General features: G+C 43.5%; 3 protein-coding genes and 1 long non-coding RNA gene across 4 annotated transcripts; 2 read left to right on the top strand and 2 right to left on the bottom strand.

Moving 5' to 3' along the window:
* Positions 1-980: 980 nt before the first annotated feature.
* Positions 981-1,607, top strand: LOC136351461 (uncharacterized). The gene is made up of 2 exons (XR_010734603.1): positions 981-1,068; positions 1,199-1,607. It is a non-coding gene; the product is annotated as an uncharacterized lncRNA (long non-coding RNA).
* Positions 1,608-6,832: 5,225 nt separating this feature from the next.
* On the bottom strand, positions 6,833-7,452 carry LOC9266120 (uncharacterized). The gene has a single exon (XM_015793603.3). It carries the CDS (start codon positions 7,267-7,269, stop codon positions 7,039-7,041), a length of 231 nt encoding a protein of 76 aa, XP_015649089.1. The 5' UTR covers positions 7,270-7,452; the 3' UTR covers positions 6,833-7,038.
* Positions 7,453-17,845: 10,393 nt separating this feature from the next.
* LOC136351388 (DNA-directed RNA polymerase II subunit RPB1-like) lies at positions 17,846-25,349 on the top strand. Its single transcript, XM_066303456.1, has 11 exons — positions 17,846-18,176; positions 18,977-19,240; positions 19,759-20,058; positions 20,146-20,304; positions 20,395-20,556; positions 20,636-20,856; positions 20,942-21,083; positions 21,182-21,517; positions 21,595-21,881; positions 21,985-22,243; positions 22,351-25,349. Exons 1-11 carry the CDS (start codon positions 18,093-18,095, stop codon positions 24,589-24,591), a joined length of 4,455 nt encoding a protein of 1,484 aa, XP_066159553.1. The 5' UTR covers positions 17,846-18,092; the 3' UTR covers positions 24,592-25,349.
* LOC136351389 (uncharacterized) lies at positions 25,341-25,968 on the bottom strand. The gene has a single exon (XM_066303457.1). The coding sequence runs from the start codon at positions 25,775-25,777 to the stop codon at positions 25,547-25,549; it is 231 nt and encodes a 76-aa protein (XP_066159554.1). The 5' UTR covers positions 25,778-25,968; the 3' UTR covers positions 25,341-25,546.
* Positions 25,969-25,996: the final 28 nt, after the last annotated feature.

Below are 25,996 nucleotides of genomic sequence, written 5' to 3'. Positions count from 1 at the left end.
CCAGGCACCATCCTGTCCAGGCCGTCCAGGCCGCCTAGGACCGACTAGGACCGTCTAGGCGGTAAATCGACTAATTCACTGCCTAGGGTGTAAACTGGACAAATTGTCGCCGACTAGCGATTAATCACCGTCTAGACGGGCTAGGCGGCCGTTTAGGCGAACATTGATTTTAATGCAACTTTTACATAAATTTTTTTAATGAAACATACCGTTTAGCCATTTAAAAAACATGCTAACGGAAAGGAAAAACCTATATCCACCAACTCACTCGCCGCCGATGACCGACCGTAGATCGGAATTCACCGGCCGAAACTGGTACCGGCTCGCCGCCGCCGCCGCCGCCTCTGCAACGGCCGGACGGCAACGAATTGCCAGCATATGCATGGATGGCTAGCTGGCACACAACGAAATTACGAACAAACTGAACTGAAAGAGAAAGGAAAAGGTGATACATGATAATGATATGATGATGCAAATTGCAAGCGATGCCTAGCTTTAATTTGATTTAATTTAATTCTGGATAACGTATGTGATGTCTGCTTGCAAATATTGTTCGTTTCTGATGCATGAGTCCGTGCTTACGTTTTGGCCCATATCCAAAGTATGTATGCTATCCAACGTCGACTTCTTGTTGGGTTTTCATGACGAAACCCATCAAATTCATCTTCTTCTCATCCTGTATATCAAGGGCGGGCCCAGTATGTATTCAAGGGTATTCAGATGTATACCTAAGTTTTTTGGACAAAAAATAGGTATATATACCCTACAGTGTGTATATGTATTAAAAAAAATTAAAAAAGAAACCTTATACTGCTTATATTGGGCCTTATTTTACCATTTCTTCTCTATTGGTCCTAAATTTTCCGCTTTCCTCCCCCTTTCCTCTCAGCCCGCACCCTAATTGGGCCGCATCTCAGCCCATTTCGACATTTTCCCCAATTCCCCTCCCCATCTAACCCTAACCACCACGGGAGCCGAGCAAGAGGACTGAGGAGGCGTGCGGGTGCAGGTCCGCCGTCCCGCGTCGAGGCAGCCGGCGGCTGCGGCGCCCTGCTCGCCGAGCTTATGGTGCGGGCGCGTTTCTTAGTTTGTTCGTGCCGGCCTCTCCGCGCCGGCGTCGAGCTACACGTATGCACGCCGTGTGGTTTTGGGCTTTTGGCTGTCTGGCAGACAGTGTGGAGCTTGGCTTTGGTTGCAGCAACTGTGGGGAGAGATCGGGAAGAGCAGGGACTAGGGAGGAGAGGGAGCGGACGGCCGGCGATTCACGGGCGCAAGGCGCAGGCGTGCAGCGCACCGACGCGCGGACGTGGGCGCGGCTTGGCACCAGTGCGCGGGGTCGCGGGCGCATGGCGGCGGAACGGCCATGACACCGCCTCGCTACTGCTCTGCACTGCCTCGAGAGGCCAAGAAGCCCAGGGTAACTGTTGTCTGCTGCTATGGTGCTGTAATTTTGGATTAGAAACATCTTTTCTATTTGAATCTAGGGACGGTTGATTGATTGCTAGTGAATCCAGTGGTTGTAGTAGTGGTAGATCGAGAGAGCATCATTAGAGAACATAAACATGGTAAGTATATGTTTGAACAACCGAACTTTGAACCTGGTCTAACCACTGCTAGAAAATACATTTTCGCAGGCGGCAAAAAGTGGTTTTTGCAGGCGTGGAGAGGACCAACGGTAGCCCAACGACACAGTCGGGGTAGCTATATTTTGTCCTTCTGAGAAAGCATGGAAACTACCCTTTTGGCGGCATGAACAAACTAACTAGAGTATGAAACCTCTTCATCATCGATTTTGCTATATATTTGTCGACAAATTTTTCCCTAAAAATTTGACAGATGTAATTACAGTACAATCGTAGTGTAATTACACTGTAACTTGCATGTAATTACACTGTAACTATAGTGTAACTTGTATGTAACTTTCAAAAATCTCTCCGTAACATGTTATTTCGGTAAAATGAAGGTCGTGGGAACAAATTCTTTCACATGTGTTTGCTATGATTTGCTTTCTTCCTCACGAAAACAAATCTTGTAATAGATCTAACAATTTAAAATTATGTGAAACTTACATATAAGTTACACTGTAGTTACATGCAAGTTACAGTGTAATTACATATAAGTTACAGTGTAATTACACTACGATTGTACTATAATTACATCTGTCGAATTTTTGGGGAAAAATTTGTCGACAAATGTATAGGTAGTCCCATTGCGAAATAGCTCCTCTGCATACTAGAGCACTTATAGATGGCCATATGGCCCAAGGCCCACGGCCCGATTAGGGTCGTGCCCGTGTCGGGCCATGCTTGGGCTGCACCCTCGGCATGGCCCGATCAAATAAAAAAAATACAGGGATGCAAAATATACTTAATAACCGTATAAGGCAAGGCCCAAATAGAAGAGGAATACAAAATAGACTTATTTTCCAGCCATTTGAACACAACCCACAGAGTTGAGGGACGAAAAATAAACTTTTCTGTGAGGAAGCACGATAGACTCGAGTAGTATTAGGCCGTGCCTGGGCCGTGTATGCCGCCCGTGGGTTGGCACGGTCCGGTGAACACGCTGGGCCGTGCCGGCCTAACTAACCTCGGCCCAGGCACGGCCGGGCTTAGGCCGTGCCGTGCCGGGCGGCCGAGTTGGCCATCTATAAGAGCACTGTTTGGTGAGCTTCTGATATTGGCTTGGCCCAGTAAAAGAAAGGCAAACTGTCCAATTAGGCCCATTTACAAATTCACAAATATTGTAAAAAATCTTCACGGCCCAACTAGTCACTCGGGCCGATTCAACTACGAGATCGGTGCATTGCAATTGTTAAGGCCCTCTAGTTCAGATGCTCGCCACTTTGCCATTTGAGCATTTTTCTTCCTTTATTTTGTTAATAATATAATACATTTGTTCTTTATTATTATTCGGTAAATTAAAACTTAATCCCCCGTCTCATCAAAATATAGCAACCTAGAAATAGATGGGATATATTTTAGTACCACGAATTTGGACAGTCTCACGTTGTTATATTTTGAGACGAATATAGCAGTTAGTTTGTACATACATACGCTAAACAATTTAACTTATACACTAGTTGCTCGTTTTTGTAGAGCATATATACTCCTTGCAGCTTGGATGGGGTAGGAGCCAGCATCAGTAGGAATGCAAGTGGACCAACCCACGAACCTGTTTATAAGCAAAACTATGCGGATTATCCACTAATTCACTTGCATCTATAGATGTGACAAGCCGAGCCACGACCCGAAAATCCACGGGTTATTTATTTGACCTATAAGTGGGTTCGGTTCATCGTAGGTCGACCTGCTTGCATCTCTAGCTATCAGTAACTTAGTTACTCTTCATCGTCGTCGATCTCCACGGCCTTGTTCATCCTCTTCTTGCTCCCGCCGCCGGCGCCGGCGCCGGAGGAGGGCTTCTTGCGGTAGGCCTCCTCGTATTGCTTGGCGGCGTCGACGCCGCGGTCGGCGAGTCCCCGGAGGTTGGGGACCTTGTAATTCTGCGCCGCGTACACGCCGACGGCCGTGCCAACCAGGAACGGGAACAGCCGATGCAGCAAGCAAAACATCGTCGCCTTCGCTCGATCGCCGGCGATGATGAAGAACACACTAATTAATGTGTGTATGTTAATAATTAGTGTCTGAACTAGAGATGAGTAATGGTGTTTGATGATAACAACATGCCTGTCTATGCTGCTATTTATACTTGTGTCATAGTTAGCATTAGTGTTTCAGCTGAAATTCTGAATATTGTTGTTTCTTGGACAAGGGTTCAAGAATGGATGTTGGAGGAAGATGATTAAGGAGAAAAGCAAAGAGGAACCAAAGATGCAGATATAAAGATCGATTTATATGCTTGGTGATAGTGATGTATATGATGGCCATGTTCTGTGTAGGAGTTGAATAATTGATACTCCAGCTACTGCTGCCACTGTAGTTGAGAGATGAGTTGACGCTTCAGTAAGTCATGGTTGGCCACTCCACTAGATCAGGTGCTCGATCACACGGTTTTGGTTTGGATAAAGGACTCTGATTGACGATCAACTTCTTCTCCAAGGCTGAGACTTGAGAAAGACTAGTACTAGCTACTCCATCTGTTTCTCTTCATATTATAAAGTAATATGACGTTTCCAATTAAACTTTTAAATCTGATTAAGTTTGTAAAAAAAAATTAGCATCTACAAAAACAAATTAGATTTATTGAATGTAGCATTGAATATATTTTAATAATATATTTGTCTTATACTGAAAATGTTGCTATATTTTTCTATAAACTTGACCTCAAACTTAAAAAAGTTTGCTTAGAAAAATAATCATAGCGTCTTATGATATGAATTTGAAGGAGTGAAAGGTTGCAAATGCCCAACGGCAAGCGATTGTTTCTTCATCATCTTCTTCAAACTTGTAGCAACATATAGGCGGTTGGTTGATTAATTGTTTCACCTTGTGTTGGGGAAGATGTAATGGATGATTTTAATTTTTTTTCTTTTACTTTTAGTAAATAAAATGATTCATGTAGGAAGTTCTCACCCCGAATATGACCAGTCTAGAAAGATATATACGGTTTGTTGATTATTCCCTGGCTGATAGGTTTCATGTTGCTTGGGGAAGGATGAGTCAAAGAGAGATTAAGCAAGAGGTGACTAATATATCATTCGTTAATACGGATATAAAACGAGAAGGGGGAGAAAACAAGAAGGAAGGAGTATACTAGTCCGAACCACCGCCCTTCCTACATTTGACTAACTTGACACACCCGACACCAGGAGAGAGGAGTGAGGGAGAGAAGAGGATAGAAGCCGCCAACGCCTTCTCTACCTCTGGTTGTATTTACCTTGCCACTGCAGCCATCCCGCATCTCTACTAGCGCTGGAAAGCGAGGGGGAGGAGGGGAGAGAAGGGGGAGAAGTGAGGAAGAAGATAGGATGGGGAATTTACATGTGGATCCCACTTTTATCTTTTTTTCCGCTAGCTATAGTGCCGCATCAGATGAAGACTAAGTCAACCGTGCTACGTAGACAACACATTAGTTAAAACCATCCTTAAAACAGCCAAGAAAGTAATTTTTGCACGTGTGTACTTAAAGAAGACGATATGCACATTTTTGTGGTTAAGATCACTACCGGAGAAACCGTTTGTACTCCCGGTTGGTAACCCCTGTAGTCCCGGTTTTTCAACCGGGGTACGAATCTTTCCTTTTTTTTCTTTTCTCACGTCCAATATCTCCAAATCATTAGAAAATAACAAATAACAAATCACACAGATAGTTCACATATCACATATCTCCCAATATTATTCACATATCACAAATCACAGATCGCATCACAAATCACAATCATACACATCACATTAAGAAGGAAAAAAGAAAAAAAATTTCCATGCTGCCGCGCTCGCCGGGCCACCGGTCACCGCTTGCCGCCGCTGGGAAGACAGTGGAGAGGAGAAGGGGAGGAGAAGGAGTGAAGAGAGAAGAGGAGAATGAGTGGAGGGGAAGAAGGATAAGACCGAGGGAGAAGGGACAGACAGAAGCGCGAAGAGATAAAGATCGACCGAGATATGTGTGCGGCTTGGGGTGAATTTTGGACACGGTTGTTAGTTCTATTTGTAGTCCCGGTTGTTTATACCAACCGGGACTAAAAGATAATTGGGGCCTGACTCGATCTAACAACTTCTTCAACCGGGACTAAAAATGATCTTTAGTCCCGGTTGGTAACACCGTCTGGAACTAAAGATCAAAAAGTACCCTTGAGCTTTTAAACCGGGACTAAAGATACTTTTCAGTCCCGGTTTTTATTGGAACCGGGACTATTGTGGAAATTGGCTTATCGACCAAAAATGGTTTCTGTCAGGGTTATGGATACCACATACCTAATAGTAGTTGACTAAATCTTGGCAGGACCCACCACATACCATGTCTTATACGGAAACAACCTTCGGATATAGGAGGAGTTCCGCATAAGGAAGGATGATTAGAGTTCTACATGGAAACGACAAGGACTACTCGGATTGTATCCATATTGGTTTCCCTAGTTCTACTTGGACAATGGGACACCTATGGGTATAAATATAGGGAAATTTGGAACCATGCCATTATAATTTTGCAAAATTTGAGATATGCCATCCTGACCCACATGTCATTGACTCATGTGGGTCCTGCATGTCATTGAGATACCGATGGCATATCTCAAACTTTGTAAAATTATAATGGCATGGTTCCAAATTACCCATAAATATAAGGCCCCCTAGGAGGAGAGAGGACACAATCAACATACACGGAACAATAGATCAAGACATAAGATCAACATACAAGCCAACATACGCCAAGACAAGACGCCGGATATCGATTTCAGAGATAGGCATGGCTAGTCCCCTACGGTGCCTACGGATACTGTCAGGAGAGATATAGCGTTGTCTCTGATCTCGCCGGATGCGGATTCGAGGAGGAAGGCTACCCTGTTGTCGACTACGAGTCAGTACTACAGACCGCCAAGTCGACAACAGTTAGATAGGCTAACCTAAATATTGTACTGGTGTGATTATGGTGAATAAAGAGCAACGACCGACCGGCCAACAGGAGTAGGGTTATTACCTGACGATTCAGGGGCCCGAACCTGTATAAAAATCCTTGTCTCCGTCTCTTTTACCTAAGTCTCACATATATCCTAGTACCAACGATTCCCATACTATACAAATACCGGAATCGCGACATCAAACATCGACAGTTTCTCCAGTAGTAGATTACGAATCTGATTCTATGGGAGTCAAAATGGTCGATTCACCTACACGTTCGGCTGATTGCAATAGTGAAAGTGGCCACAACTTCGCCATTTGATCAATTTTTCGTCCTTTATTTTTATTAATATATCCGTTCTTTTTAATTTTTTAATTTAGAAACAGTACAAATAAGGTTTACGTATAAGTTTTACGTGTACACATAAGAACATTCCAATAATTTACATATCATACACACTAGCTGCTCGTTTTCATAGAAAATGTAATAACTAGTGAGCTAGCACTAGCAGTATCAACTAATTTACTCCTCGTCGTCGTCGATCTCGACGGTCTTGTTCATCTTCTTCCTGCTCCCGCCGCCGCCGCCGCCGGCGGAGGGCTTCTTGCGGTAGGCCTCCTCGTAGTGCTTGGCGGCGTCGACGCCGCGGTCGGCGAGGCCCCGGAGGTTGGGGACCTTGTAATTCTGCGCCGCGTACACGCCCACCGCCGTGCCGACCAGGAACGGGAACAGCCGCCGCAGCAGGCAACCCATCGTGGATCGATCTCTCCCTGTCGTCGCCGGCGATCGATGATCAACAACAACACATACGCTAGCTAATGTATAAACTATACAGGTAGCTAACCACCTATATATATCTGTATTTATATGTAAGTATATATGTTTGTGTCAGTGTGTGTGTGTCTGAACTTCAGATGAGAAGTGGTGTTAATGGATGAGAATAATCTGTGTATCTGTGCTGCTATTTATATGTGTCAGGTGTGTGTAATTAATTAGCTGGATTGAAGAAGCTAGCATCAGTGTGTCCATCAATCGGATGAATATGTGTTTCTTGGACAAGGGTTCAAGAAAGGAATTGAAGGGAGCAAAGCTAAGGAAATGTAAAGATCTAGGAATGATAGTGCAGAATATACAACAGATTAATAAATAATTGATGGTCATGTTCTATGTAATCAAGTTGAATAATTGATAGTACTAGCTACTAGTAGTATAATAGTTGAAATGATCTGACGTTGCAAGGGGTGGCCACTATCACACGGTTTTGGTGGATAAAAGATTCATGATCAACTTCTTCTCCAAGAGTCAGACTACAACAGCTGAACTTCAGGAATTTTTATATACTTTTTGCAATATCCCCAACCACCCACCGAGCAAGGCTTGTCCTTGTCCGGTCGATTAAATTGTGCCCTTCTATTTTTCTTGTGCCTTTCTTGCTAGCAATAGAGTGATTAATCTGTTAATCTAGGAGACTTTCTCAGTTAATTAATTGTGTTGAAATATAGTGAGGTGGGCTTATTGCTCAGTTAATTAGTTTGGTTTTTTTAACCTGTCTACTACCATTCGATGAGTTTGATCACAATTGGCTGCCAATTCATACACCCAACAATCCAACACACAATTAGCCAATTGTGTCATTTTTTTCAATATTATCTCTATCTTTTGTACTGTTTGTTCATCTTTATCGGTTTGCATTATAAGCAGTCTATCCTGACCGTAAAAGTGTAATTCGTTTGTAGATTTATCTAGAAATTTTCCATTCCGATCACAAAACAGGAGTTTACCCTGAATTGGTCTAAATTTGTTCCGCTAGCTAGTTTTAATCTCAATTATTATATATCTTAGTTATAAGTTTCTCAAGATCGAGATGGCTGACGACTCTAGCTCACAACGCAAAGCTCTAGGTAAAAAATAAAAAAACCGTCAAACAAAGGTACTTATTTTTTAACAACAGAGATGTATATATATTATCTTATTTTGTCAATACACACAACAGGATAACGAGTACAGAGCTAAACAAACACAATTAACCGGCACAGCAACGGAATCAAGCAGCTAATTACAATAATAGCTGAACTCAAACTGAACTTAATTAATAATCAACTCAAATTAATCCTATTCATCATCGTCATCCTCCTCCTCCCTAGCAACACTAGCAGCTGCCTTCTCCTTGGTGCTGCCCTTCTTGGCCTTGGGATTCGTCGTCGTCGTCGCCCTCTTGCTCTCCTTGTATCGCTCTTCCCCTGCAGCCTCGCCGTCGCCGTCGACCAGCTGGTCGTCGTCGTCGTGGCGGCGGCGACAGCGGCGGTGGCGGCGGCGCATGGGGCAGCAGCTGTCGCCGTCGCGGCGGAGGCTGGTGAGCGCGGCGCCGAAGCCGGTGCCGGCCAAGAAGGCGAAGCCGTACTTGTAGAACGCCATGGATGATCTGATCTTGATCGCACACGGCTAGCTCTACGGCAGCTAGCTAGTTGTTAATTAGTGAAATTTGTCTGATGAAATCAGCTTGATGATTTGCACTGTAAGTGATGGAGTTCTTGTGAATTGTTGATGATGAATCGATCGGTTAGATCGAGCTGGATCAGGATGGGTGTGTGTGTGTATATATAGCCATGTTATTGGTTTGGTCTCCTCCTAGTACCATTTGATTTGTTGTTTTGTGTGTGTGATTAATGCAGTGAGCTAGCTAGCGTGTCAATGGCGTCGTCTCTTTCTTGGTCCCTTGTCCAAGGCAAAGCTTAATTAATTACTCGCTCCGTTTTCTAATAGTTACGGTTGTTACTTTTGAACGATCATTCGTCTTATTTAAATTTTTTATATAAATATATAAGGTATAAATCATGCTCAAAATACTTTTAGACATAAAATAATTTAAAAGATAAATTATAATTAGATAACTTTTTAATAAAATAAATCGTTAAACGTGTGATAAAAGTTAACGGTGTTACCTTTTATAAAACGGACGAGGGAGTAACACATTTTTGCACAACCAAAGCCGGACGAGAACGAGTGTTGTTGCTACCAGCTGACGTCATGAGAACGACAAATTAAAATTCGATTACCGTGTGCTAGGGCCCTGTGTGCTAGCACACATGTTCAATCCTAAGGGCCGGATACAACGACTGTTTTGGATATGCTCGTACGCATTCATGAAATATGCTGCTCCCTCTTTACATTTAGGGCTTTTTTTCATGGGACTAATCCACTAGTCCTTCCATATATTCTAGTTTTTTTAGTCTCTAAGAATCTAATCTAAATATAGGTGACTAAAAGGGACTAAAAGTGTATATTGGGACTAAAATCCATTAATCCCTCTTTACTTATAAGATCTAAAGCGGCAGCCTTTCTCTTCTCTCTCCCTCAGTCCACATGACTTTAGTCTTTTTAGTCCCTGGATTCAAATGGGGACTACAGTTTTTAGTCCAAGGACTAAAGTATACAGGGACTAAATAATCCAAACGGGACCTTAATTTATGTATGATGATGTTTAGTTCATTTAAAGAGAGTATATATGCTCTTTGGTCATAGATATTTAATGTTAGGATAAAGTTTTATTAAACTTGTGAAAGATTGATCTCTAATTTTATATTAGAATAAATTTTGAAATTCCAATAAATTTATGATATAACTTCCCGAGCCAAATCTCAACATGTCCATAAAAAGAATTTAAGCATCTAATGCATCAAAGTTTAAAAGGTTGACAGAATCTTTCTCTATGCGTCAAATATTTATAACTAAAAAGAGTATTAGCGCTTTCTAACCAGACTTTGCTTAATGGTTAAACCTTTTCCAGTTGGTTAATTTGAATTTATATATACGGATCTATATTTCAAAGTGATTTCAAATAAAGGATTGGCTACTATTAAAAAAAAGAGGAGACTTTGGAGGGATAAGACATCCCTCCAAAGTCCAAACATTTTTTAAGAAGAAATTGTGAGCGTCCACCCTTGACCCTACCTTGAACCCTAAACCTTAAATTGTTGAGTCGCTGTCGGTTGCCTTAGTTCATTAGAGGCACTGAAGCTAGAGGAGAACGAGCTCTCGCACGAATTGTGAAGCATTCCCTAATGTAAGAAAACTACAAGATTATAGCTAGCCTCCACCTTTTTTTTTTTGTTAAATGTGATGTAGCAATTCCGTCTAAATGATGTTGGTGGCTGTTAAGTTGCAACTAAGAATACAAATCACAAGAAATCAACGGTCAGGATTAATAGTGATTTTTTTAAAAGAAAAAAAAACGTCCTACAGAAGAATTTAAGGACGGTCAACCTAAAGCTTTGACCTTTCTTGTTTTGAGAGGAGGGTTAAATTTGGGCTTGTAACAGGCCTTTCCTAACTAGTCAGGTTACCAAATTGGGCTTGGGCCTGGCCACGCACTGGTGATTTACATTAGGGCCCGTTCAATAGGTCTTTACCTGGCCCATTAAAGGCCCATGACAGACGTGTCTTCCTATCTGAAAAGAAGATTGTTTGTTTTTAGAACTGAAAAGAAGATTGTCACTTAGCCCAAAAGTTATTGCTTATCACCCAACGTTCTAATACTTAAATAAAAAAATATATTTAAGATATCCATGTCAATAATGAAAATATCCATGTGAATATTAACATGGCATCCCCTCGGTCTCTTCATTTTCTCTTTAGATAATGGATAAACCCCGACATTTGCTCTAACAGAATCTATAGCCATTCTTGCTCTCCATCATATAATGTATAAAATTAAAGTTTCAGAAAGAAAACACAACATACAATTTCACCTATGCCTCAAATTATATGTATACTCAAATTATCTTTTGGTGTATCCGAATAATGTGTTCTCTAGCCAAATTATAATACTTGGTCAAAACTAATGAACATCTTTTTTTTCATCTAGGCCATAACACAGTTGGTACTAGTTTGTGTACTTGTGAGATTGCAAATATAGATAGGAGTATATATGAATATATAATCTTGGTTGTCTTTGAATACACAAAGCCTAGTTAATTAGACACGTGGCATAAATTGATTGGTTATGTATGACAATACGAGTCCCTGAACGACTACAAATACCTATGCGAAATCTCCAAACCGCGTCACATTCCAACCCCAACCACGCCTCGGATCAAAATAAGACCAGAAAAAAAAAAACCCTCAAAAATCCCTGTAGAAAAAAGAGTCGATGACTCAAAAAGAGAGTAGAGAAGAAGAAGCCGAGAGATCATGCGCTGCTCTTGCATGGTCTGTCTCCTCCTCTTCTTCCTCCTCCACCTCTCCGTCTGCCACGCCACCAGCCGCAACCACCGCCGCCTCTTCGCCGCCGCTCCGGCCGCTTCGCCGTCGACGGCGGCGCTGTACGGCGACGACGACATTACCGCCGCCATGGTAAGCATGAGTGGAGAAGTGTTCTTGGTTAATAAATTAATTAGTTGGATTCTTGATTTTGATTATCTTCGTGTGCGTGTGCATGCAGCACGTGTGGAGGTCTCCCCGGAGGTACATGCGGGCGGCGGCGGAGGAGCAGCGGGGATCGCCGGCGCCGGCGCCGCTGCCGGACGGCGCCCTGGGGCTGCAGCCCGGCGGCGTCGAGGGCGCGGCGGCGGAGGCGAGGACGACGGAGGAAGAGGCCGCCGGAGCCGGAGCCGCGATGGCGCCGTTCCCGGCGGCGGCGGACGTCGGCGGGAAAGATGATGACGATTCCGGCGGCGGCGATGGCGCGGCGGACGACGCCGGCGTCGACTACGCGCCGCCCAAGACGCATCCTCCGTCTCACAATTAAAACTTAGTCGATCGATCGTCTCTTGATACGAAGAAGAAGCTAGACGTACGACGACGAATTCGAAGATCGATGCATGAGGACGATAAGTTCCATGCATGTCGTAAAGTATATATTCGATCGTGTCTCAATTAATTAGCTAGCTTTATATTTTGCAAGAGTTGTCGTAAACAATCTCTCTCTCTCTCTCTCTCTCTGTGTGTGTGTGTGTTTAATTTGTTGATCGTACGTGTTGTGTTCTTCATTGTGTGGAGTCCTATACTCCATGAGAAATAATGAATTTTGGCAAACCTTAGGAAGAATGAAAGCAAAAAGGAAAAAAAATATATAGATTTTTCTCCTACATAATCATTCTATCCCAAAACAAATTAACTTATGACTGTTTGTGTGCCGATAGGTTAACTTATTTTGGGACGGAGAAGTAACTAAGGCCGTGTTTAGTTCCAAAGTTTTTTTTCAAACTTCCAACTTTTCTACACACGCAAACTTCCAATTTTTCCGTCACATCGTTCCAATTTCAACCAAACTTCCAATTTTGGTGTGAACTAAACACAGTCGAAGTAGTAATTGGGAAATTGGAAAAAGTGTTTTTCTAAATACAACTAGGATGGGGATGATACTAATCTTGCAGGTCTCATGGATGGATATGAAGTTGATGAATTGACTGAAGTTGATGATGATTGGCCATGAAAGGGGCTAGCTAGCTGGAGTAGTAGGATCCAGGAGCTAAGCCAAGCTAAGCTAGGGTTTTGAAAACTAGAAGCCTTGGGAATGTTGGAGAAGACAAGCATAGCTAACCTAAGCTAGTTTTACCCCCTTCGTTGCGACATGCGTGTTTGAATGAGCTATATAACCCTCTGGTTAGAGCAGGTACAATAGCAGGCTATAAGCCAGTTGCAAATATATTTTAAGGAGATAAATCAGGAGAGAGAAGAACAGCGGGCTACAGATTTGTAGCCAGCTGTAGCACGGACTCCAAGACGCAGTGTGTCTATGACAGGTGGGACTAGATATTAATAGTGTAGGTTGTAACTATTGTATGAATGAGCTATTAGATTGGCTATATATAAATTGGAGCCAGTAGTTGGCTATACTATTAAACTTGCTCTTAGTGGTTACAATGCATTCAGAGATGCATGGCAAGTTAAAGAAGTTGCAGACTTCCATGGACTAGCTAGCTATAGCTAGTATAGTAGCTTCATTCCAATTTTCCAATTCACCATTAAGTATATTCGTAGTTATCTCCACTGGTAATTTTTTTCACTAATTACTGTGAAATAGAGAGGTGTAAGCTAATGTGAAAGAAAACAAGCAATGTTGTGGCTTTATATAACACTGGTGGAGAGATGGTTTGTAGTCCCGGTTGGCAACCCCTTTGTAGTCCCGGATTTCCAACCGGGACTACGAATCCCGGTTGGTGTTACCAACCGGGACTAAAGATAGCAGCACAGTCCCGGTTGGTCACCATTTTTTTTCTTTTTTTTATTTTCATTGTTTCTTTCCAAATAGTTGCTGCTTCCCAAATCTCCCCAAATATCCCAAAATCAAAGTATCATCCCCAAATCAATGAATCATTCACATCACAAATTCTCAAAAAACTACAACTCAAATTCTTAAAGAAATACATCACAGATCCAAACATCAAATACATCACACATCATATACATCACAGATCCAAACATCACAGATCCAATGAATCACAAGTTTTTAGATCCAAATGTATCAAAAATTTGGGAAAAAAAAAAGAAAATTGTGCTTCCGCAGAGGAGAGGGCGCCGCCGGCCGCCAGCTCCCGCCATCGCCGCGCTACCTGCCGCTGCGGCCCGCGGCCGCGCTCCCTGCCGCCCACGGCCCGCCGCCAGCGCCGCCGCCGCCCGGGCACGCTCTGGTAGAGGAGGAGGAGGAGAGGGGAAGGAGAAAGGGGAGAAGAGAAGACTCTGTGGCATAATGCCAGATCTGATCTGAGGTTGTTGTTTATGAGAGCTAGGGAGTAGAGAGAGAGAGGGGAAGGGGATGGAACGATAAGATCGAGACTCTGTGCCGCGCACGGGTGGTTTTATTTTTTGTCCCGGTTGGTATAAACAACCGGGACTAAAAATAGATTTTTAGTCCCGGTTGTTTATACCAACCGGGACTAAAGATAATTAGGGCCTGAATTCGACCCGGTGACTTTTTGAACCGGGACTAAAGATACCAACCGGGACTAAAGATCAACATTTTTTTAACCAGGACTTAAAAATCGTTTTTAGTCCCGGTTTTTAATGGAACCGGGACTATTGTGGAATTTGGTGGACCGACCAAAGATGGTTTCTCCACCAGTGTAAGCAATTCCAATTAAAACTCTTGTTTGTGAAGGCATTTTTCTGAAGAATGTGGTGTTTACTTTATTTTTTTTCCCTAAACTAACTTACATACTATCAATATATATATTCAGCTTTCTTTAATTTCCTTGGAAACGAAAAGAAAAATTAAGGTGAGTTGCAGAGTTAGCAATGCATGCTCTGATGAGAAAATCTCAGGCGCTTTGATGTGCAGCAAACCTGAGAGGTTTAGCCAAGCTGATAACTTTCCTTTAGTCATGACTCATGACTGAGGTAGCTAGGAGTGCTTGTAATCTTCAACGGTTTTCTTGCACATGTAAGAGCTTCGATCAGCTTCAGACTGCAGTTCCCCCCCCTGTCCCTGCACTTTTACTTGTACTTGATCATAGAAGAAAAAAAGCAGAGTGGTTATTTTGTACTATGTCGTTATATCAGGACATAGTAATTAGCTCTCGGTGAGAGTAATTATTTCGAGTTCTTTTTTGGTTAACTGTGTTTAGGCGTTGATAGTACGTAGGAAATAAATTGCAATGTGGTTTCTCAATTAGAAGGTTCTATTAGCCAGAAGGGTTAAGAAGCTTTCCTCTCCAGCTTTCCTTGTCGTGTTTAAGGAAAACAAGGAAAACTCAGGAAACTTACATTTGCGGATACACGGCAAACTGATTTTATCACAGTTATATAGATTTTATCACAGTTATATACTATCTCCGTCGAAAAAAAAAAGAACAATTTCAGCTATCATCTAAACATGATAATTCTTGCTATGCACATAGACATGCATACCACTTTCTTTTACAAAGGTAATATATATAACACATCCTATCTAGAAGACTAAAACAATATATAAGGCATGCTGTGAACCATGCAAAAACCTCTCACGGGCTGCATATTAGTAAAACGGTTATAATCATACAGTTGAGACGATTTTAGACATGTAGTTTGCATTACATGTTTAGTAGTTTATCTCCTTCTTCCTCACATCTCATGTGCACGGTGACCTCTCGCATCTCTCTCAATCACAACCCATTGCCACCCCTCAACCATGGCATCATCCTTTCCCTATTAGCATTGGCTTCATCTCTTTCACGCCGATCTTACCACCCACCTTCCCTTGTCATCTATTGCCTCAATGACCTTAGTCTCTTGTCTATAGATGACCCTCTCTTAGGGATATGGTGCCATGGTGGATAGGTTTCTGATGGCCTTAACCAGCTCAATCTTATTGTCACTACATCTCCATCAATTTTATCCCTCTTAATCCATCCAATCCACGATCCTGCTAGACCCAACGTTTCTATAAACTTTGGCCCACTAGATCCATACGAGTTGCAGTTAACGACACAATGATGAGGTTTACGTAAAACTTGAACTCATCAACCTTGCACATATACAACCTATACATAGTCACCACAAACAACTCTAGCCACCGGAACTAGATGAGTCATGGTTGAGGACGTGAGCACCATGGTAATATTGTATTGGTGTTATCTCTACAGCCATAGATCGAACTAATGTTCAGTCCGTGTCATGCTGCCTCACCTTTGTTAGTAAGGTTAACAAATATGTTTGTCTTGGACTTTCTTATCCCTCAATTTCGTTTGAATCGATAAAATAAAAACTGTATTGCTGTCCAATATTTGTATAGGGTAACATTAATTATACCCTCATGGGTAATGCCACTATATAAAGTATATGCTGTAGAGCACCTATTTTTTAAGATAATAAAATCGGATTATATCTCTGGCCTCTGCCTCATTGCCAACAAGTTTCAGAATAAAAAAAGGGAAAAAAATGCAAATGTACAACATCTCTCTTTTTTTTAAACACCTCTTTGTTTCCTTCGTTGAAAGAAAAAAAAAGATGTGTCCTGTTGGAAGAAAAATGCAAATGTTAAGACACAGCACTGCACAAAAAGACAAAACGGTCCTTCCGCATTGACCGTACCAGACCCACACAAGCTCCTCGTGATCTCTGATCTCCACCGTCCACTCCCCATCCAACGGCCGAAACCCAAACTCACCCCACCGTAGTCGGTTTCCCCACCTTCCGTGCACCGAGTTCACCAACACCCTACTCCCCAACTCCCCGTACACCGCGCCCACGGGTCCACGCGCCCCGCGCACCGGCTCACGATAGCGCACCCGGCGCACGATACGTCTATAAATACGCCCCTACCCCCCTTCCCCTTCCGGAACCGGATCCTCTAACGTAATTCATTCTACGTCAGAGGGACGTTCAACCACGGATCGTCGTTCCTTGCGCATCCGACGGCAACCACCGTTTCAGTCCGTCCCCGCCTCAGACCCCACAAGCGCGATGTCTCTGCTTGCTCTCCGGCCCATTCGTTGATAGCGGCAGCGGCGCCGCGCCGGCCAGCCACCCGGAAGCTCAGGCAGCCGTGCGCTGCCGCCGGCGGGGAGGTCGGACTGGAACGCAGTGCTACCGCCGTCCGCCGGCGAGGTCGAGGGCGAGGACTCCGCACCGCCTCGGTGTCTGCTGTTGGTCCCATCGCCCAGCAACTGCTGTTTCTCGGAACCATCGCCGGCGAGGTTGGATTGGAATCGATCTGTAGTCTATCGAACTTGCATCATCAGGTTGCCTTTTCTCATGGAAGAGGCAGCTGGTTGAAATTCTTGCTAAGGCATTCGTGCTGTCATTAGCTTGTCCCAGAAACTACCAAGTAACCTGAAGAAATAAAATCAGAGCTGAAACCAGAACTTTGCCAACAGATTCATATAGAATGCGGCATAGCAAGTCTGCAATTGCAATAAAAAATTACCAAAAAAGATGGTTTTTCTCCTTGAAGAAGAGATCAATCGAGTGCAGATGTTAACCAAGGAAAGAAATCTCATGGCACGAACTGAAGAGAAGATGAGTAATTTTTCTGTTCTTTTTGTTCCCCGTGTAGCTCACCGAGGACGGTTCCGAGAAACACCGACAGCAAACACCGAGGCGGGCGGAGTCCTCGCCCTCGACCTCGCCGGCGGACGGCGGTAGCACTGCGTTCCAGTCCGTCCTCCCCGCCGGCGGCAGCACACGGCTGCCTGAGCTTTCGGGTGGCCGACCGGCGCGGCGCCGCTGCCCCTATCAGCGAATGGGCCGGAGAGCAAGCAGAGACATCGCGCTTGTGGGGTCTAAAGGCGGGGACGGCCTGAAACGGTGGTTGCCGTCAGATGCGCAAGGAACGACGATCCGTGGTTGAACGTTCCTCTGACGTAGAATGAATTACGTCAGAGGATCCGGTTCCTCCCCTTCCCCTTTCCTCAGACGAACCCTTCTTCCTCTCCGCGATTTCCCCTCACCTCGCGGAGGCGGCGAGGCGATCTGCGCGCGATCCCATTCGATTCGCCCCGAATTAGCCGCCAAAAACACTCGCTGCTGCTCTGCTCACTGGGGGGGTGGAGCCCACGCGGGTGGGCGAGGCCCGGTGGTGCTCGCGGCGGGTGGGGGGAGGGGGCGGCGGCGGCGCCGCGATCTGAAACCCTAGGTGGTGGGCTGCGGCGGCGGGAGAGATGGATGCGAGGTTCCCGTACTCGCCGGCCGAGGTGGCCAAGGTGCAGCTGGTGCAGTTCGGCATCCTCAGCCCCGACGAGATCGTAATACCCCCCGCTCCCTCCTCCTCCCCCTCCCCCTCCCCCGCCGCCGCCGCCACTGTTTGGTTTCTCTCTCTGTGTGTTCGCGGAGTCTGGAATTCGAGCGGGTTGGGTCAGGTCGGGGGGGGGGGGGGTGGGGGGGGTGAGTTTGGGTGGATGGGTGAACTTGCTAGCTTAAGATTGCTGTTGGGCGAGTTTGGTATCACAAGTTCCAATTGAACATTACAAGGAGCTCGAAATGTTTGAAATTCGGATCAGTCTTTGGTTGAGTCGGTACTTGGATGTTTCAAGGGGAATGAGGTTATCACTTGTAGCGTATGAACAACCACGTGTAACTTAAAATTTTGTGCACTACAATTACAAGGAAACGGTGTTCTGTTTTTGTTGTAACTTGTAATATAAGGTGTATAGTGACGCAATTAGGATGGAACTTGCTAGCAGTGTACTTATAATGCAAGCAATCGGTGGAACATGTACTGTTGTCATAAGTTGTGAGGCATCGAATTGAATTTGTACTTTGCAGAGTCATTGTTGTGCGGTGCCGTGTACCTGTTGAGTTGGGAAGCTCTGATCTTTACAATGAAGTTTAAATTTTTCAGTACGCCTGAGGTTTAGTTATTGTGTTGATAGTAACATGGACTAGATGGATTTGATAGTATTGAGTCATCAGGTTTAATGGTTCTGCTTCGGCAATGTGATAAGTGCTCAATTACAAGATTACCGTTGCATGTGGAGTGTGTAAAAAAACATAATTTTTAGGATGGTATTTGATGTGGTTTCTGTGTTGCTTTGCATCTTTGTAGAGGCAAATGTCAGTGGTGCAGATAGAGCATGCAGAAACCATGGAAAGGGGGAAGCCCAAGCCTGGTGGCTTGAGTGACCCTCGGTTGGGGACTATTGACCAGAAGATCAAATGTGAGACATGCATGGCTGGGATGGCGGAGTGCCCAGGCCACTTTGGCCACCTTGAGCTTGCTAAGCCAATGTTCCATATCGGCTTCATCAAGACTGTACTCTCCATAATGCGTTGCGTCTGCTTCAATTGTTCCAAGATCCTTGCGGATGAGGTACATGGACCCCACTTCTCGGGTTTGGCTGTTTTGCAGGACTTTGTTATATGAAAAATATCTTAACAAAGGAGGCACCATTGATTTTATGCTACACATGCTAAACTGGAACTGAACCCTATTTATTCTGATTCCTGACTATTCATGGAAACACAGCTATACTTGTAATTTGCCATTTTTAACTCTGTTATGTTTTGCATGTTTTGTGTTTGCAAACTAAATCTGGTAATATCCTTTTATGTTACACTCGTTTAACATGTGAAAATACAATTTTTTTTTGCGACTTACTTTTCCCCTTCTGTTGTCCTCTTTTTTACTGTTAAGGCAAAAACCGGAAGATGCCTTTGTTTTCAATGCTGGACATGCTAAACTGGAATCATATTGATATAAAATGTTTATTCGGACTATACATGCAAACGTAAATCTTATTTTATCTTTGTACCGGATCTAGCTCTTACGTTTTCCATCTTTTCTCAACTCTGAGTTTATTTATCAATGGGTGAATGCTTTTGTTGCAGGATGATACCAAGTTCAAGCAGGCTCTTAAAATAAGGAACCCAAAAAATAGACTGAAAAGAATATATGATGCTTGCAAGAGCAAAAAAGTTTGCGCGGGGGGTGATGACCTCGATGTTCAGGAGCAGCAAGATACTGATGAGCCAGTAAAGAAAAGGGGTGGCTGTGGTGCTCAGCAGCCAAATATCACTGTTGATGGTATGAAGATGGTTGCAGAGTTTAAAGCACCAAAGAAGAAAAACGATGATCAAGAGCAACTCCCTGAACCAGTGGAGCGAAAGCAAATCCTCTCAGCTGAGAGGGTATGCACACAATCTTTACTCAGGTTCAATACATTATTTTTAAGAATATCCATTTAACTATGTGGTTCCTGTTTATTTTGTACTTAGGTGCTCAATGTTCTTAAACGTATAAGTGATGAGGACTGTCTTCTATTGGGTCTGAACCCTAAATTTGCCCGCCCTGACTGGATGATTTTGCAAGTCCTTCCAATTCCCCCACCCCCTGTGAGGCCATCTGTCATGATGGATACCTCTTCCAGAAGTGAGGTGAGTTATATGCCACACTTTTTTTTAACCTTCCTACTGGATGATTTTAAGAATGATGCACCTTCATGAACTCTCTGCTATTCTTTACAGGATGATTTGACTCATCAATTAGCTATGATAATTCGACATAATGAGAACTTGAGGAGGCAAGAGAGAAATGGGGCCCCAGCTCACATAATAACAGAGTTTGCTCAATTGTTGCAATTTCACATTGCAACATACTTTGACAATGAACTTCCTGGCCAGCCAAGGGTGAGCAGATTACAGTCGTTTTGCCATTTTACTTGATGCAAATAAGTTATCCTGATTATCTTTTTGTTGGAATTTTCAGGCCACACAGCGTTCTGGAAGGCCTATTAAATCAATTTGCAGCAGGCTGAAAGCAAAGGAAGGCCGCATTAGAGGAAACTTGATGGGAAAGCGTGTTGATTTCTCAGCTCGTACTGTCATCACACCAGATCCGAATATTAACATTGATGAATTGGGAGTGCCATGGAGTATTGCTTTGAACTTGACATACCCAGAAACTGTCACTCCATATAACATCGAGAGGTAAAAAAAAAAAACATCTTTACTGTTATTGAGGCATGATCACAGTTCTTTAATGATCACTTACACCTAAATTCAATGATCTCAGATTGAAAGAGCTTGTTGAATATGGGCCTCACCCTCCCCCTGGCAAGACAGGTGCAAAGTATATTATCAGGGAAGACGGTCAGAGGCTTGATCTTCGTTATGTGAAGAAAAGTAGTGATCAGCATCTGGAGCTGGGATACAAGGTGAATACCAACTTTATTGTAGAATCTGCTTTACTGATGTTCATATGACAATATTGTCTTCTATATTAGTCCCCTCATTTGGTGTTCTATTTCATCAGGTGGAAAGGCACCTCAATGATGGGGATTTTGTTCTCTTCAACCGGCAGCCCAGTCTTCACAAAATGTCTATCATGGGGCATCGCATTAAAATCATGCCGTATTCAACTTTTCGCCTAAACCTGTCCGTTACTTCACCATACAATGCAGATTTTGATGGGGATGAAATGAATATGCATGTTCCGCAGTCATTTGAGACCAGAGCTGAAGTTCTAGAGTTGATGATGGTTCCAAAATGTATTGTGTCTCCTCAGTCGAATAGGCCTGTTATGGGTATTGTCCAGGACACGCTTCTTGGCTGTCGCAAAATTACTAAAAGAGATACTCTTATTGAAAAGGTTAGCAAGTCTGCACATGATACCTTAATTAGTTCTTTTCTGCTCAGTTATGCTCATCATTCCCTTTTTTTCTCCAGGATGTGTTTATGAACATCTTAATGTGGTGGGAAGATTTCGATGGAAAGGTCCCTGCCCCTGCCATTTTGAAACCAAGGCCTATTTGGACTGGGAAACAAGTTTTCAACTTGATTATTCCCAAGCCAATCAATTTAATTAGATTTTCAGCCTGGCATTCTGAAGCTGAAACAGGATTTATTACTCCTGGTGATACTATGGTCCGGATAGAGAAGGGAGAGCTTCTATCTGGTACACTTTGCAAAAAGACACTTGGGACATCAACTGGAAGTCTTATTCATGTTATTTGGTGAGAATGCTGTAATTAACTTTTAATGTTGAAGATTAGCTGCAGTTTTTAGTTATATTCCGTTTGGCCTTTCTCTTAGCAAGTTATGTCTTGCTCTTTGCAGGGAAGAGGTTGGTCCAGATGCTGCTCGCAAGTTCTTAGGTCATACACAGTGGCTAGTCAACTACTGGCTTCTGCAAAATGGTTTCAGTATTGGAATTGGGGATACAATTGCAGATGCTGCCACCATGGTGAAGATTAATGAGACAATCTCAAAAGCTAAAGATGATGTGAAGGAGCTTATTATGCAAGCTCATGATAAACAATTGGAAGCTGAGCCAGGACGCACCATGATGGAATCATTCGAAAATAGAGTAAATCAGGTACTGCTTGACTGTCTAGCTTTGTTCTGTCTATTGAAAAAGAAAAACCTACCCTTTCTCCATTTTGTAGAATTGCAACTTGCTAATCTACCCTTTCTCCATGCTAGGTTCTTAACAAGGCTCGTGATGATGCTGGAAGTAGTGCCCAGAAGAGTTTGTCTGAAAGCAACAACCTGAAGGCTATGGTTACTGCAGGCTCAAAAGGAAGTTTCATCAATATTTCTCAAATGACTGCTTGTGTCGGACAGCAGAATGTTGAGGGCAAGCGGATCCCATTTGGCTTCATTGATCGAACGTTGCCCCACTTCACAAAAGATGATTATGGTCCTGAAAGTCGTGGGTTTGTGGAGAACTCTTACCTTAGAGGTCTGACACCACAAGAATTTTTCTTTCATGCTATGGGTGGTAGAGAAGGTCTGATTGATACTGCTGTGAAGACCTCTGAGACTGGATATATCCAGCGACGACTTGTGAAGGCTATGGAAGATATCATAGTGAAATATGATGGTACGGTAAGAAATTCCTTGGGAGACGTCATTCAGTTCTTATATGGAGAAGATGGCATGGATGCTGTTTGGATTGAGTCACAGAAGTTGGATTCCTTGAAGATGAAGAAGGGTGAGTTTGATAATGTATTTCGTTATGAACTGGACGATGAGAACTGGAGGCCAAATTACATGTTACCAGAACATGTTGATGATTTGAAGACCATTCGTGAGTTTAGAAATGTGTTTGAAGCAGAGGTTCAGAAGCTAGAAGCTGACCGGTTCCAGCTTGGTTCTGAGATTGCCACAACTGGTGATAATACATGGCCTATGCCTGTCAACCTCAAACGGCTTATCTGGAATGCACAGAAGACATTCAAGATTGATCTCAGAAGGCCTTCTGACATGCACCCAATGGAAATTGTGGAGGCAATAGATAAGCTGCAAGAAAGACTGAAGGTTGTTCCTGGTGATGATGCTATGAGTATTGAGGCTCAGAAGAATGCAACTTTGTTCTTCAATATCCTGCTTCGAAGCACATTCGCTAGCAAGAGGGTCTTGAAGGAGTACAGGCTTACAAAGGAAGCTTTTGAATGGGTTATTGGTGAGATTGAATCGAGATTCCTTCAGTCTTTGGTGGCTCCTGGTGAAATGATTGGATGCGTAGCTGCACAGTCCATTGGAGAACCGGCAACTCAGATGACCCTGAATACTTTTCATTATGCTGGTGTCAGTGCCAAGAATGTCACTCTTGGAGTTCCCAGGCTGAGAGAGATCATTAATGTTGCTAAGAAGATAAAAACTCCATCATTGTCAGTTTACCTAAAGCCTGAGGTGAACAAGAAGAAAGAACTGGCTAAGAATGTCCAATGTGCCTTAGAGTACACTACTCTGCGCAGTGTGACACATGCTACAGAGATATGGTATGATCCTGATCCACTGGGAACCATTATTGAAGAAGATGTTGAATTTGTCCGGTCCTATTATGAAATGCCTGATGAGGATATTGACCCAGATAAAATTTCACCGTGGCTGCTGCGTATCGAGCTGAATCGTGAGATGATGGTTGATAAGAAGTTGAGCATGGCTGATATTGCAGAGAAGATCAATCATGAATTTGATGATGACTTGTCATGCATATTTAATGATGATAATGCAGATAAACTGATCCTTCGTGTCCGCATCACAAATGATGAAGCTCCAAAGGGAGAAATACAAGATGAGTCTGCTGAGGATGATGTCTTCCTCAAGAAGATTGAAAGTAACATGAGTCTGCTGAGGATATTGACAGAGATGGCACTTCGTGGAATTCCAGATATTAACAAAGTTTTTATCAAATATGGGAAGGTCAATAAATTTGAGGACAATGTTGGCTTCAAAGCAGATAATGAGTGGATGCTTGATACGGAAGGTGTTAATCTCTTGGCTGTCATGTGCCATGAAGATGTTGATGCTACTAGGACAACAAGTAACCATTTGATCGAAGTAATTGAGGTTCTTGGAATCGAGGCTGTTCGTCGAGCTCTCTTGGATGAGCTGCGGGTGGTCATATCTTTCGATGGTTCTTATGTCAATTACAGACATCTGGCCATTCTTTGTGATACAATGACATACAGAGGGCATCTGATGGCTATTACAAGGCATGGTATCAACCGTAATGACACAGGGCCTCTTATGAGATGTTCCTTTGAAGAGACGGTGGATATCTTGCTTGATGCTGCTGTATATGCTGAATCTGACTACCTGAGAGGTGTCACTGAGAACATTATGCTTGGCCGGCTTGCTCCTATCGGTACAGGAGGCTGTGCATTGTATCCGAAACAACCTTCGGATATAGGAGGAGTTCCGCATAAGGAAGGATGATTAGAGTTCTACATGGAAACGACAAGGACTACTCGGATTGTATCCATATTGGTTTCCCTAGTTCTACTTGGACAAGGGAACACCTATGGGTATAAATATAGGGAAATTTGGAACCATGCCATTATAATTTTGCAAAATTTGAGATATGCCATCCTGACCCACATGTCATTGACTCATGTGGGTCCTGCATGTCATTGAGATACCGATGGCATATCTCAAACTTTACAAAATTATAATGGCATGGTTCCAAATTACCCATAAATATTAGGCCCCTTAGGAGGAGAGAGGACACAATCAACATACACGGAACAATAGATCAAGACACAAGATCAACATACAAGCCAACATACGCCAAGACAAGACGTCGGATATCGATTTCAGAGATAGGCATGGCTAGTCCCCTACGGTGCCTACGGATACTGTCAGGAGAGATATAGCGCTGTCTCTGATCTCGCCGGATGCGGATTCGAGGAGGAAGGCTACCCTGTTGTCGACTACGAGTCAGTACTACAGACCGCCAAGTCGACAACAGTTAGATAGGCTGGTGTGTTCTCCGTCTCTTTTACCTAAGTCTCACATATATCCTAGTACCAACGATCCCCATACTATACAAATACCGGAATCGCGACATCAAACGTCGATAGTTTCTCCAGTAGTAGATTACGAATCTGATTCTATGGGAGTCAAAATGGTCGATTCACCTACACGTTCGGCTGATTGCAATAGTGAAAGTGGCCACTACTTCGCCATTTGATCAATTTTTCGTCCTTTATTTTTATTAATATATCCGTTCTTTTTAATTTTTTAATTTAGAAACAGTACAAATAAGGTTTACGTATAAGTTTTACGTGTACACATAAGAACATTCCAATAATTTACATATCATACACACTAGCTGCTCGTTTTCATAGAAAATGTAATAACTAGTGAGCTAGCACTAGCAGTATCAACTAATTTACTCCTCGTCGTCGTCGATCTCGACGGTCTTGTTCATCTTCTTCCTGCTCCCGCCGCCGCCGCCGCCGGCGGAGGGCTTCTTGCGGTAGGCCTCCTCGTAGTGCTTGGCGGCGTCGACGCCGCGGTCGGCGAGGCCCCGGAGGTTGGGGACCTTGTAATTCTGCGCCGCGTACACGCCCACCGCCGTGCCGACCAGGAACGGGAACAGCCGCCGCAGCAGGCAACCCATCGTGGATCGATCTCTCCCTGTCGTCGCCGGCGATCGATGATCAACAACAACACATACACTAGCTAATGTATAAACTATACAGGTAGCTAACCACCTATATATATATATCTGTATTTATATGTAAGTATATATGTTTGTGTCAGTGTGTGTGTGTGTGTCTGAACTGCAGATGAGAAGTGGTGTTAATGGATGAGAACAATTCGTGTATCTGTGCTGCTA

The sequence above is a fragment of the Oryza sativa genome, chromosome 8, assembly GCF_034140825.1.
Source record: "Oryza sativa Japonica Group chromosome 8, ASM3414082v1".
Taxonomy (NCBI): domain Eukaryota; kingdom Viridiplantae; phylum Streptophyta; class Magnoliopsida; order Poales; family Poaceae; genus Oryza; species Oryza sativa.
The sequence above is the reverse complement of the archived record's forward strand: the minus strand, read 5'-3'. Positions and strand labels throughout refer to the sequence as shown.

Bases quoted from the DNA above. Each gene is read 5' to 3' on its own strand.
- LOC136351388 (XM_066303456.1), top strand. From the start codon at position 18,093: ATGGATGCGAGGTTCCCGTACTCGCCGGCCGAGGTGGCCAAGGTGCAG. The intron at 20,305-20,394 runs GTGAGTTATATG...TATTCTTTACAG, and splicing joins ATACCTCTTCCAGAAGTGAG to GATGATTTGACTCATCAATT. The intron at 20,857-20,941 runs GTAAAAAAAAAA...CAATGATCTCAG, and splicing joins ACTCCATATAACATCGAGAG to ATTGAAAGAGCTTGTTGAAT.
- LOC136351389 (XM_066303457.1), bottom strand. From the start codon at position 25,777: ATGGGTTGCCTGCTGCGGCGGCTGTTCCCGTTCCTGGTCGGCACGGCG.
- LOC9266120 (XM_015793603.3), bottom strand. From the start codon at position 7,269: ATGGGTTGCCTGCTGCGGCGGCTGTTCCCGTTCCTGGTCGGCACGGCG.